This window comes from Hypanus sabinus, chromosome 7 (assembly GCF_030144855.1).
Source record: "Hypanus sabinus isolate sHypSab1 chromosome 7, sHypSab1.hap1, whole genome shotgun sequence".
In the NCBI taxonomy this organism is placed as follows: Eukaryota; Metazoa; Chordata; class Chondrichthyes; order Myliobatiformes; family Dasyatidae; genus Hypanus; species Hypanus sabinus.
In genome coordinates this window covers 89,802,741-89,816,499 of record NC_082712.1, presented here as the reverse complement: position 1 = coordinate 89,816,499, position 13,759 = coordinate 89,802,741, and the positions used below count along the sequence as shown (strand labels likewise).

Sequence of the window (13,759 nt, the reverse complement as noted above, 5' to 3'; positions counted from 1 at the left end):
TTCATTATTGTTGAGGTCACTACCAGTGGATGGTAGTTGTTGAAGCAGGTTATTGTCACCTTCTTGGGTATCAGGATGATGGTGGTCACGTTGAAACCTGAGGAGATAGTGAACTGTTCCAGATAGAACCGTCATGGTCAGAGAGTACCGTGGTACAGAAACAGGCCCCTTGACCCATGTAGTCCATGCCAACCTATTTCTCTGCCCAGTCCCATCGACCTGCACCTGGACCATGGCCCCCCATGCCCTTCTCATCCAAGTACTTACACAAATGACTCTCAAATGTTGAAATTGAACCACCACCCGCCAAAATAAATGCCAATATTGCATTTGCCTTCATTCCTACTGACTCAGTCAAGAAGTTAGCCTGAACGGAATCCTGCACTACAACTCCCAAGTCCCTTTGCAGCTCCAATTTCTGAATTCTGTCCCTGTTTAGAAAAGAGACCATAATGCTTAGAAGCAAAATTAGACAATTCCACCCTTCGAGTTTGCTGGTCGATCACAGCTGAATTACTTTCCCTTTAATGTCATTGTCCTGCCTTCTCACCATAACCCTTGATGTCCTTACCAATCAAGAACCTATCAACCTCCGCTTTAAAATAGTCTACACTTTTATTCTTCCTGCCAAAGTTCATAACCTACACTTTCCTGAGTTGAAGGCCAGGAGTCAGAGTGTGTGTGCCATTTATCATCAAGATATCCACCATCCAGGTCATGCACACTACCAGATTCAGCAACAGCCATAACCCTACAACCATCAGGCTCCTGAACCAACAAGGATGACTTCACCAAGCACAAGTCTGAACAAAACCTATGGACTCACATTCAAGGACTCTACAATTCATGTTCTCAGTGTTATTTACTTATTATTCTTATTTTGTATTTGCATGGTGTCTTCTTTTATGGATGGCGGGATGGAAATATGTCTCTACCAAGGGAGGCATAAGGTGCTCCTTCCCTCCGCTAGCCAATGGGTCACCCTTGGGCAAGTGTAGCACCTGTTTAGCAACCCCCCTCCTCCCCCCCCCACCCCCAACCAGGGTCATGTGAAGCCACAGGAGCAGGTAATGGGTGATCGTATGAGCAGCTGATGCATATCATCACAAATCCTGGCTATATGACCACTGATGCCAGGCAGACAATCTCTAAAGTGTATTGATAATGGCTGAGGGTCACCCATCGAGACATTGGTCACAAGAAGGCAATGGTAAACTGCTTCTGTAGAAAAATTTGCCAAGAACAATCATGGTCAGGAGACCACGATCACCCACATCAAATGACATGGGACATCATTTGCACTGTGTGTAATTTTTAAATGATTCTATTGTATTTTTGCTCTACTGTGAACGCCTGCAAGAAAATTAATCTCAGGGTAGTATTTGATGACAAATTCACTTTGAATTTTGGATGGACGGACTTGAATGAATTGCAAGGACATTTTCAACCATATTGTATGAAATGCATGCCTAACTGAACAAGGAAAGCAATGGTTATTGAACACAGATTCAATGCAGGAACTGTCAGCTCTATGAAATGCTACAAGAGGATATCTCGAACACCACCCAGGACTTTGAAGGCACCTTTCACCTGAGTGGTACACTCAACAGTGTAGGCTTCCCTCGCTCCTGTACTGGGCTGTCAGCCTTTGGTCTTGTGTTCATGCACCACTGAAGCACCAACACCTCTCTTTTCCAAGATGGCACCAAGCTAGTCTCCATCAGTGTTGCAGTTTATGCTTGGTTGCTTTAAAGGATTTGGGGGACACAGGGGTCAGGTTAGGGTTTAAGGACAGGGATGTGAAGGGATTATGTCAGACCAGATTCTAAGTGTCCATTACGTGCTTGAAGGCCAGCGATGTTGGACATCCACAATTGGATTTCAGGCAGACAGACATGTATAAGGGCTAGTACCCCCCCCCCCACCCCCATGTCAGCAAGTTGATGGTGTGTGTTCTGATGGATTTCTAAGTGGGCAGGAAGAATGAGATCTGATGAAACCCTGAGGTAGCAAATTGGTGTGACCGGAGTTCAAGGCCTAGTGTAAACGTTCCCAACATTGGCCAGTCCAGACTTTGAGGCATAATTTTTAGTGATTGGTGTGTCCTGGGTCAAGGCTGAGGATTGAAGCCAGGGGGTCAAATTGGAAATTCAGAAGTCAAAGCCTGCTGGCTAGTATACATGAGGGAAACTCGTGCAGTCACAGAGAGAATGAGCAAAATTCTCTCTCTCAAAACACACACACACACATACACACAGTTGTGAAGGAAGCAATCGAACTGGATCTCTGGAGCTGTACCAACAGTAAGTATGTGAGTGGTTGAATGAGTTTCTAATAGGTTTTCTGTGATTATATTTCAGATGGCTCTGGGCTGCCTCATAATTATGACATGCCTAACATGGTTGCCACTGAGGTAAGACATCTTTCTTGGCTGGTTGAACTGAGAACACAAGTAAATTGATTATATCCCTGGTGATAACCTACAGACCCAGACTAGAATCATGGCACATGGTGGTTATTTTAACCATTGAATGGAGTAGAACAAGGCCATTCTGCCCCTTGAGTCTGGACTGGCTCCTAGCAGAACCAAATGGAGACACAAGAGACTGAAGATGCTGAAATCTGACCAACATGCAAGGTGTTGGAGGAACTCAGTGAGTCAGGCTGGCAATCTTTTGGGCTGAGGCTCTTTATCTGGATGGAAAGAAAGGAGAGAGATAGCCAGTACAAAGAGGTGGAGGGAAGGGGTGGAGCAATAGCTAGCAGGTGATGGTGAGGGAAAGTGGGTGTAGTGGCAGAGGCTGGGAGGTGAAAGGATAAGGTGACAAAGGACTGAAGATGGTGGAATTCAATAGGAGAGGAAGGTGGAGCGTGGAACCAAGTGATGGAGGTAGAGACGGCAGAGTGGAACCTATAGAGAAGGGAACTGCACGTTCTCATTCATCTGTCTAACCTTCTCCTTATCTGGATCCACACATCACCTACCAGCTCTTCCTCCATCCCTTTCTCTTCGATCCCCCCATCACCTACCAGCTCTTGTTCCATCCTTTTCACTCCCCACCCCCCCCCCCCCACACTTATTTATTCTGGCCACCACCACTCTCTCTTTCAATCCCAAAGAAAGGCCTCAGCCCAAAGCGATGACTGTCCATTTCCCTCTGCAGATGCTGCCTGACCCGCTGAGTTCCTCTGGTGTTTTGTTTCTCACCTAGTTGGGCAATCCCTTAAATTATAACAAACTCCTCCCTCCCCAACACGTTGTCCATCCTTCTACAAATGCTTCTCCCTCAAAATGTCTTCGGATCCTCTCAAAGCTTCCAGATGATCCAATGACCAATTAACCTACTTACTGGTACGTCTTTGGACTGTGTGAGGAAACCAGAGCACCCGGAGGAAACCCACATGGTCATGGGGAGAAAGTAGAAACTCCTTACTGGTATTGTGAAGCATTTTGCTAACCATTATGCTACAGTGCCACCCTACGGTGTTGATGTTTTGAGCCAAGGCCCTTCATCGGGACTGAAAAGGATGGTAACTCTGGCTTCAGGCCCATTCCTCTCCAGTCCTGATGAAGGATCTTGGTTTGAAATTCAATGATTTATTCCCATCTGTAGATGTTGTCTTACCTGCTGAGTTCCTCCAGCATTTTAGAGATAGATCACTTGTTAACTTGTCCACTTATGATAAGAAGTATCTACCCGCATAGTCCCTTGAAATAAGGACTAACCTTATCCATTATCTTGTCCTCTTGACCTCCCAAACTACTTGGTCATGACCCTTGCACCTTCCTGTCTACTTGTACTGCACTCTCTCTAACGCATTCTCTATTGCTATTGATTCACCCTGAGCTACCTTAATGCACTGTGTAATGAACAGATCTCAAAGGGCAATATGCAAGGCTGGTAGATAGGCATCACAGGTTGATAGGGTCATAAAGAGAGCTTTTGGCACATTGGCCTTCATCAGCCAAAGTACTGCATATGGGAATTGGGATATTATGTTGAAGTTGTATAAGCTGGTGGGGCCTAATTTTTGGCCCAAGTCTTGCTTGCGGTTCTGGTCACCTTCCTGTAGGATGGATATCAATAAGATTAAAAGAGTACAGAGAAACTTCACAAGAATGTGGCCTGGACTTGAGAACCTGGCTTATAGCAAGAAGGTTGAATAGGTCAGGACTTTATTGCTGGAATGTAGGAGAATGACAGGAGGTTTGATAGAGGTATACAAATTATGAGGGGTATCAATAGGCAAGCAGGTTGGGTGAGTCTAGAATTAGAGGTCATGGGTTAAGGGTGAAAGGTGAAATATTTATTTAATCTTAATTTTATTTAGTTAGTTTAGTGATACAACATGGACTAGGCCCTTCAGCCCTTCAACGCCCCCATTAACCCTAACCTAATCACAGGGCAATTTACGATGGCCATTTAACCTACCCAGTACACCTTTGGGCTGTGAGAGGAAAACCACACACTCCCAGCGGAGGACGTACAGAGACTCCTTACCGAATGGCACCAGAATTAATCTCCGAACTCCGGACACCTCGAGCTGTAGTAGCATGGTGCCCGTGTGTTCAAGGGGAGCAAGAGGTGGAGCTTCTTCACTCAGAATGTGGTGAGAGAATGGAACGAGCTGCCAGAGGAAGTGGTGGATGCAGGTTTGATTGCGGCATTTAAGAGAACTTTGGATAGGGTTATGGATGGGAGGGGGATAGTGGGCTATGGTCCAGGTGCAGGTCAGCGGGATGAGACAGAATAATAGTAATAATTAGGCAGTAATAATAATAGAATACACCTGAAGGACCTATTTCTGTGCTGTAGTGCATTATGACTCTAAGACAAGGTTTTCTCTGTGCCTCAGTACATGTGACAAGAATAAACCTATAGTAATGATTTATGGCAGAGCTGACGAACGGAGACAGTTTGCTGTGCAAGAGCAAGGATGCCAGCAGGTGGCAACACAAGTAAATAAATTGGTGAAGAAGGCACACACAACACTTGCTTTCATTAGTCAAGGTAGAGAGAATGAGAGGTGAGTGGTTTCAGTATAACCCCATAAGATATTAGCTAGGCCTCATCTGTTCACACTATCGAGTGGACGGGGCTGTGCCGGAGAGGGCACAGAGGAGATCTGCCTGCAATAGAGTCCTTTTGGGTAAGTTTGGTTTGAAACTGGGGGAAGCTGACATCTGTAGACTGAATTGTGAGGGCATAGGTAGGATTGCAGGTGGGAAACTTTTCTCTGGAGCAGACCTGCTTAACACTAGAAGATTTTGGCTTAGGGGGAGGGATAAGAGTTTTTAAGGGGGGGGGGGCGAGTCTAAGGAAATTTTCCACCCAGAGGTGGGGTTGGAATCTGGAAGTCGCTGCCTAAGGATGTGGTGAAGGCAGAGACTCATAAGCTTTATCTAGACAAGCCCTTGGACCCAGTGCTGGTAAATGCGTTGTAGATGGGTCAGGACAGATGTTGTGGGCCAAAGAGGCTGTTTCCATTATGCGTGAGAATAAGATAAGAGGGGGACATGTTAAGGTGAGAGGGGTAAAGTTTAAAGGAGCTTAATTAATTCATTCATATCTTGTTACGCCGCTGTCATTTAGGGCAGAACTGAAGGTCCCCCCGTCTCTGTCTGTCCTTGGCCAGATAGAAGGAATCTTCATTACTGTTTCCATAAGATTTTTTGACCATTCAGGGTTGTTGGTCCTGAGATGAACCCCCAAACCTGGAGGACTGTTGGACCTCATCAGCATCTCCTCCATTTCCTGAACATCTGCACTCACCCCATCTTCCTACAGCATTAACAGTGAGAGGGTTCTTCTTGTCCTTACCTATCACCCCATGAGCTTCCACATCCAACACATCATCCTCTGCAACCTGCTATTTCCACAGGGATCCTACCACCAAGCATAGCTTTAGCTCCCCTCCCTCCATTCTCTGCTTTCTGCAGGGATCGATCCCTCTGTGATTCCCTTGTCCACTCGTCCTTCCGCACTAGTCCCCCTCTAGGCAAGCAGCCAAAGTCCTACAACTATCAAGAATCACTAGTCTCTAGCATAGGTCCGGAGGACTGGAAAAGTGCAAATGTCATTCCACTCTTGAAGAAGGGAGGAGAAAAGCAAAAGAAAGTAAATTATATGTCAGTTAATCTGACTTCAATGGTTGAGATGGTGTTGGAGTACTTGGAGGCACATGGTAAAATTGACCTAAGTCAGGTCAGCATAGTTTCATCAAAGGGAAATCTTACCTAACAAGTCTGTTGGAACTTTTTGAGGAAATAGCAAGCAGGATAGATAAAGGAGAAACAATGGATGTTGCGTACTTGGATTTTCAAAAAGCCTTTGACTAGGTGCTACATTGAGGCTGCTTGGCAAGATAAGAGCCCACGGTATTACAGGAAAGATACTAGCATGGATAAACATTGGCTGATTGGGTGGAGGCAAAGAGTGGGAATAAAATGAGCCTTTCTTGATCAGATGCCAGTAGGTAGTGGTGTTCCACAGGGATCGGTGTTGGTACTGCTACTTTTTCCATTATATGTCAATGATCTGGATGATGGAATTGATGGCTCTGTTGCAAAGTCTGCAGATGATATGAAGATAGGTGGAGGGGCAGATAGTTTTGAGAAAGTAGAGAGGCTACAGAAGGACTTGGACAGATTATGAGAATGGGCCGTGTTGAGAAGCTTATGGTCATGCACTTTGGTAGAAAGAATAAAAGCATAGACTATTTTCTAAACAGGGAGAAAATACAAAAATCTGAGCTACAAAGGGATTTGGGAGTCCTTGTGTAGGATTTCCTAAAGGTTTACTTGCAGGTTGAGTAAGTGGTGAGGAAGACAAATGCAAAGTTAGTGCTCCTTTTGAGACAGCTAGAATATAAAAACAAGAATGTAATGCTGAGGCTTCATAAGGCAGAGGCGAGACCTCATGAAGTATTGAGGAGTTTTGGGCATCTTATCTAAGAAAAGACGTGTTGATGTTGGAGAGAGTTCAAAGAAGGTCCTTGAAAATAATTCTGCAATTGAATGGCTTAATATATGAGGAGTGTTTGATGGTTCTGGGACTGTACTCATTGGAATTTAGAAGAATGAGGGGGAATCTCACTGGAACATTTTGAATGTGGAAAGACCTCGATAGAGTGGATGTGGAGAGGATGTTTCCTGTGGGAGGGGAGTCTGAAATCAGTGAATACAACCCCAGAATAGAAGGGCATCTATTTAGAATGATGAGGAGGAATTTCTTTCACCAGAGAGTGGTAAATCTGTTGAATTTTTTGCCATGGGCAGCCGTGGATGCCAAGTGATTGGGTATATTTAAGATGGAAGTTGATAGTTTCTTGATTAGTCAGGGTGTGAAAATTTATGGGCTTGAGAGGGAAATGGATCAGTCATGATGAAATGGCAGAGCAGACTCAATGGGGATAATTCTGCTCCAATGTCTAGTCATCTTATAGTCTAATAAATTTCTTTATAATCCCTCACATCATCTGGAGGCTGTTTGGCCCTTGAGCTTATGCCAACTCTGAGAGCATTTCCATCAGTTCCATCGCTAAGCTTAAAGCATTTCTCTCCTCTGCTCTTACTGACCAACACCAACTCCCTGCACCACTGAGATTCTACCCGTCACCGAAGCACGAAGTGGCAACTTACAGTGGCCAATTAACCCACCAACCCTGCACACTGTTGGGGTGTGGAGGAAACCCAGGCAGTCACAGGGCAAATGTGCAAACTCTACACACACACATGCGCACGCACACATACTTAGGGATGCACACACACACAAACATACGTGCAAGCTTGGGCTCACACTTGCACACTCACACATATATATGCTCTCCCTGGAGCTGTAAGGCAGTGACACTGATTATCACACCACTGTGCTGACTCAGGATCACTGGATCTCTCGACCTGCCTCACCAACTCATCGATTATTGCCGTCCCCTTGATGAGAGCTCTGCTCAATCTCCTGTGCTGCCCTCTTCTTCTTTTGCAGGGTGAGAGTCCAGAGGGGATCGTCTACTCGGTCGTACAAGCCAAGGAAAGGCCAAAAACAGTCAGAAGCGTCGCCCATTCAGAAGAGAAATGTCTCTACATGGATGTTAAATTCCAGGCTGAGACACAGTAGCCCTTCCATGTCACCAGGATATCTGTCTTCACAATCTGAATTAGTCAATATATTAACAAGCACAGTTACTCAGACGTACATGTATAAATATCACTCACAAGCACGTTACCAGACACCACATACAAAACATGAAGAAACAGGACTCATTGCCCATGATGTACTGGCTGGGCACAGGGATAGACTGCTCCCCATCTCACTCTGCCCCCTGCCCAACCATTCAAAAGCACATTAGAACAGACTTGGAATCACTGGCTCACATCAGCTGTGCTCTCAGAACTGAGCCGGCAGCGAACAGCCAGGGATCAGAGCTTGGGGTAAAACAGTTCCAAGCCAACAACTTGCATGGTGCCTCTTGCTTCTCCACTCTGGGACTCCAAAACGAGTGTGTAAAAGATGCAGAAATACAATAGGATAAAGGGAGAGAGCAACTCAGAGACCACAGTTGGTCTGCAAATATCCCCCTGAGAGAGAGGGACTGAGAGACACCGGTCAGTGTACAGATATCCCCTGAGAGAGAGGGACTGAGAGACACTGGTCAGTGTACAGATATCCCATGAGAGAGAGGGACTGAGAGACACCGGTCAGTGTACAGATATCCCCTGAGAGAGAGGGACTGAGAGACACCGGTCAGTGTACAGATATCCCATGAGAGAGAGGGACTGAGAGACACCGGTCAGTGTACAGATATCCCCTGAGAGAGAGGGACTGAGAGACACCGGTCAGTGTACAGATATCCCCTAAGGGAGAGGGATTGAGAGACACCGGTCATTGTACAAATATCCCATGAGAGACACGGTCAGGGTACAGACATCCCCTGACAGAGAGGGACTGAGAGACACCAGTCAGTGTACCGAAATGCCCTGAGAGAGAGGGACTGAGAGACACCGGTCAGTGTACAGATATCCCCTGAGAGAGAGGGACTGACAGACACTGGTCAGTATGGAGATATCCCCTGAGAGAGAGGGACTGAGAGACACCGGTCAGTGTACAGATATACCCTGAGAGAGAGGGACTGAGAGACACCGATCAGTGTACAGATATCCACTGAGAGAGAGGGACTGAGAGACACCGGTCAGTGTACAGATATCCACTGAGAGAGAGGGACTGAGAGACACCGGTCAGTGTACAGATATACCCTGAGAGAGAGGGACTGAGAGACACCGGTCAGTGTACAGATATCCACTGAGAGAGAGGGACTGAGAGACACCGATCAGTGTACAGATATCCACTGAGAGAGAGGGACTGAGAGACACCGGTCAGTGTACAGATATACCCTGAGAGAGAGGGACTGAGAGACACCGGTCAGTGCACAGATATCCACTGAGAGAGAGGGACTGAGAGACCCGGGCAGTGTGCAGATATCTCCCTATTCACAGATACCCACCTATAACAAGACATTATGGTGAGGCAAACTAACAAGGGGCTGTTCACTTTCTTCTACACCTTGAACTAAATAAATTGGCTGTTACTTCAGATGGCACTTAAGTGTCTACCCTGCATGGTGTTCTTATGCTGATTGTCAAAAGTCACCTTCTTTGAGATTGGTCAGTTTAGAAGCTGCTGCTGCTTTTCCCATTGGATAGGAGCCTGGTGTTGAGTTTCAAATATCCTGGGTGTATGAAAAGGCCCTGCTCACTTCTTCCTATGTTTAAGGCAAGGACGCACATGCCAATTGGCATGGTATTCTCTGCACGCAGTTCTGCTGAGTATTTGGCTTTGTAGTGTCTTAATGAATGTTTGGTCAAATTTTTACTGTTTGTACATAAGTGATTAATATACCTGTTCGAAGTCAGCGCATTTCATGTCTCACTTTGCCAACCCTCCAAACCTGATCCAAAATTATCAGATCACACAATAATACACGATAAACTCCCTCTACACCATCCCATTGCACATTCCCAGGGTCAGACACAGAGTGAAGCTCCCTGTACACTGTCCCATCACACACTCCCAGGGTCAGACACAAGGTGAAGCTCCCTCTACACCGTCCCATCACACACTCCCAGGTTTGTATATATTGTATAGCACCGAAATTTGTAATAAAGGATTTTGTAATAAAAAAAAGGGTCAGACACAGAGTGAAGCTCCCTCTACACCGTCCCATCACACACTCCCAGGGTCAGACACAGAGTGAAGCTACCTCTACACCGTCCCATCACACACTCCCAGGGTCAGACACAGAGTGAAGCTCCCTCTACGCTGTCCCATCACACACTCCCAGGGTCAGACACAGAGTGAAGCTCCCTCTACACTGTCCCATCACACACTCCCAGGGTCTGACACAAAGTGAAGCTCCCTCTACACTGTCCCATCACACACTCCCAGGGTCAGACACAGAGTGAAGCTCCCTCCACACTGTCCCATCACACACTCCCGGGGTCAGACACAAGGTGAAGCTCCCTCTACACTGTCCCATCCCACACTCCCGGGGTCAGACACAGAGTGAAGCTCCCTCTACACTGTCCCATCACACAGTCCCAGGGTCAGACACAGAGTGAAACTCCCTCTACACTGTCCCATCACACACTCCCGGGGTCAGACACAGAGTGGAGCTGTTCTGATTGCGCTGGGAGAAATCGGGGAAAAACTACTTTATGAAGGTCTTGAATGGCTTGGAAATTGGTTTCCAACGTCCCTTGAACTTCTAAGTGAGCGGCTGGTTTAGAGTGGAAGCTTCGTTTGGAGTTTTTCTGCCAGTTTGGACGGGGTTCGTTGACGGCTTCGAACTGCGTAGCAGTCTGCTGTGGCGGCTGGCAACTCGCCGTGAAGCAGTTTCGCTCCCAAAACCGGAGGCAAACGACGTTGTTTGTCCCCACTGACATCGGGGCCACCTCCTTCCATCTCTATCGTCGGGATTCTCGTTCGGTGTTGGAGCCGAACCGTCGTTTGAGACGTCACGACCTCTCACGGCCTCGAAGTTTCTGCAGGACTAACGGAGCCTTTCCTGGCGTTGGAATTTCTGGCATTGGGCCAGCAAGGTACCGTCGAGTACAAACTTTTCCCGCCAGTTACTCAACTCACTCCGAGACTTTATAACCAGCACCACCGTATCATCCTCGGTTCGGACACACAAGTAACATGCCGGACCAGTCTGCGGGGAGTCGCAGGCCTTCGGGGAGTTATGCAAAGGCGGCTGCCTCTCCGGCCTCGGACAACGCCCTGTTTCGGACGGTGAAAGTTGAACGCGGGGTGCAATGTATTTTGCGAACTGGAACTACCCTGGAAAAGTGCGCGGAGGCCATGGAGGACTTGTTGGGGAGAGATGGTGTTTTGGCCGCTGAGAAGGAGTTCGGGAAGGCGGTGTTTTACCTGAGGAATGATGAGTTGGTGCATCGGGCCCTCAGTAGAGGGATCACGGTGGAGAACATCTTTTTACAGATGGAGCTAGTGACAGCTCCCACACAACGCATCGTCCTCGGTCACGTACAGCCTTTCATCCCCAACGAGGACCTGCTTCCCGCACTGGCCTGCCTGGGGCAAGTACGGTCAGAGATAACTGCCATCAGGCACAAATTCAGGAGGCGCACCCTCCGGACCGTAATCTCTTTCCGGCGACAGGTATTCATGAAACTGGAACGGGAGGATGAAGTTGAGGGCCGGTTTACTGTCCGGCACGGGGGGGTAGATTATCAGGTGTATTGGAGCTCTGAGCGCCCACGGTGCCATGCGTGCGGGGAGGTGGGGCACTTTCGGAGGGACTGTCCTAGCACCCGAAAACCCAGGGAGTCCACTTCGGGAACCAGTACCCCAGCTACCTCTGCCCCTGATCCCATCCCTGCTCCAACACCTGTGCCGACCCCTGCTCCTGCTCCTGCTCCTACCCCTGACCCTGTCTCTAACCCTGCCCCTATTCCTACGTCTGCTCCTACCCCTGTGGTTCAGGCGGGTGATCCTGGGGCTACGTGTGGGGAGGTTCAGGCGAGGGACGGGGTGGAGTCCGGGCGGGGCAAGAAAGCGAGGAAGAAGTCGAAACACGTGAAGAAGTCGGCCCCCGAGACCGCAGAGCTCACGCCCATTTGCCCTGAGGTGGAGGGGGAGACTCGGGGAAGCGTACGGTTGGACGGGGCGATAGGAGCGGAGAGTACCGCGCTGTCGGTGAATTCCGCACCTGTGTGCTCCTCCGGCTTGAAGAGGAGATGGGATTGTTCCCCCAAGAGAGCAGAGAATGCGGATGAGGGGGAGTCCCAGAAAGGGGTGGGGATCCAGGTGGGAGTTGTGTCTAACCCTGAATCCCCAGATGTAGACACCAGTCCTGGGGTGGGTGGTGTGGTTATGCATGCAGCTAGTGCTGGGCCTGTTTGCACGCCTAAAACAGACCTGGAGCCCTCCACCCAGGACTTAGCAGTCAGCGCCTCCCTGGAGGCAAATGTATTAAGTAGTACAGGTGGAGAGGAGACCAGGCTCTCTCACAGTCAGCATCAGGCTGCCAGTGAATCCATTGGGCCAGAGCTCCTGGGGTCCCCTTCATGCCTGTCTCCTGGGGAGGGTGATGTAACCTGCATGCCGACCCCATCAACTAATGGCCTGCAGGGAGTCCCTTGGGATTTTCCCTCCATCGTCGCAACTGTGGGTAAGACTGATGGGACGGTGGAGCGGGAAGGTATAGGGGAGGTACCCACTGTGCAGTGTAGGTTACAGGGGCAGCCACCTTATACACCACATGAGGAGGACGGTGGGGGATCTGTCTGCAGTGAGGGGGATTCATTTGACAGCGAGACAATGGACATCCTCACCCCTCCAGAGAAGTCCCCATTGATACCTGTGGAGGAGATCAGAGAGTTTATTCACTCCTCCGTTGGTGCAAAGCATCGGCCTAAACTAGCCTCGCTTCGCTGGCCTAGCATGCCGAGGCTGGTGAAGTCCCTGAGGGTCATCCTCAGACGGAAGGGGAAGGGGAAGAGGAATGCTGTGTCAGGGAATGACAGGCGGCAGCTGAAATCCTTCCTGGATGACCTGGTGCGGGACATCAGGATGAAAAGCAGCCTCGCTCCTTCGGGAGATGGTGGGTCACAGGGTAGCGATGGTAGCAGTCGGGCTCGGAAAGCCAAGGATATTCTCGGTTTTCTTCGGGAGAGTGCGGCTGAGGGCGCCATCGCTCTCAGTGGGAAGGGGACTGGTGCTGAGGCCTAGTGTGCTTCCGACATGAAGCTTACCATAGCTAGTCTCAATGTAAATGGTAGCAGGGGCTCTCTCCGCAGATATAACAATCTCTCAGTCCTCAGGGACGGGAGATACGCGGTGAGTTTCCTGCAGGAAACCCATACCACCCCGGGGGACGAGACCGCTTGGCTCCTGGAGTGGCAGGGCGGGGTCTACATGAGTCACCTTAGCTCCAACTCTAGTGGGGTGGCGATCCTGTTGGCCCCAACCTTCCGGCCAGAAATCGTAGGAGTCCAAGATGTTGTGCCCGGCCGTCTGCTCCACCTGGCTGTGCGCCTGGATGGTGTACCGTTACATTTTATCAACGTGTACGCTCCGAGGCGCGGGGTGATGCAGACGCGCCTATTCTGTCAGCTGTCCACCTTGCTGAGTTCCATCGACCCGGGGGACTGCGTCGTCCTCGGGGGAGACTTCAACTGTACCCTCGAGGTGGAGGACCGCTCGGGCCTCCAACGCGACCCGGCATCAGCGAAAAAGTTAAA

The 13,759-nt window shown here is 48.9% G+C and overlaps 1 protein-coding gene across 3 annotated transcripts in view; it reads left to right on the top strand.

Annotated features, from left to right (window-relative positions):
- Positions 1-9,597, top strand: part of LOC132396977 (uncharacterized) — a 38,224-nt gene extending 28,627 nt beyond the window's left edge. For all 3 annotated transcript variants that reach the window (XM_059975143.1, XM_059975142.1, XM_059975141.1), the window contains 2 exons: positions 2,361-2,413; positions 7,986-9,597. In XM_059975143.1, coding sequence (XP_059831126.1) covers positions 2,361-2,413; positions 7,986-8,117 — 185 coding nt within the window. In that variant the 3' untranslated portion in view covers positions 8,118-9,597. The remainder of the gene's footprint in view (positions 1-2,360; positions 2,414-7,985) is intronic.
- The last annotated feature ends 4,162 nt before the right edge of the window (positions 9,598-13,759 follow it).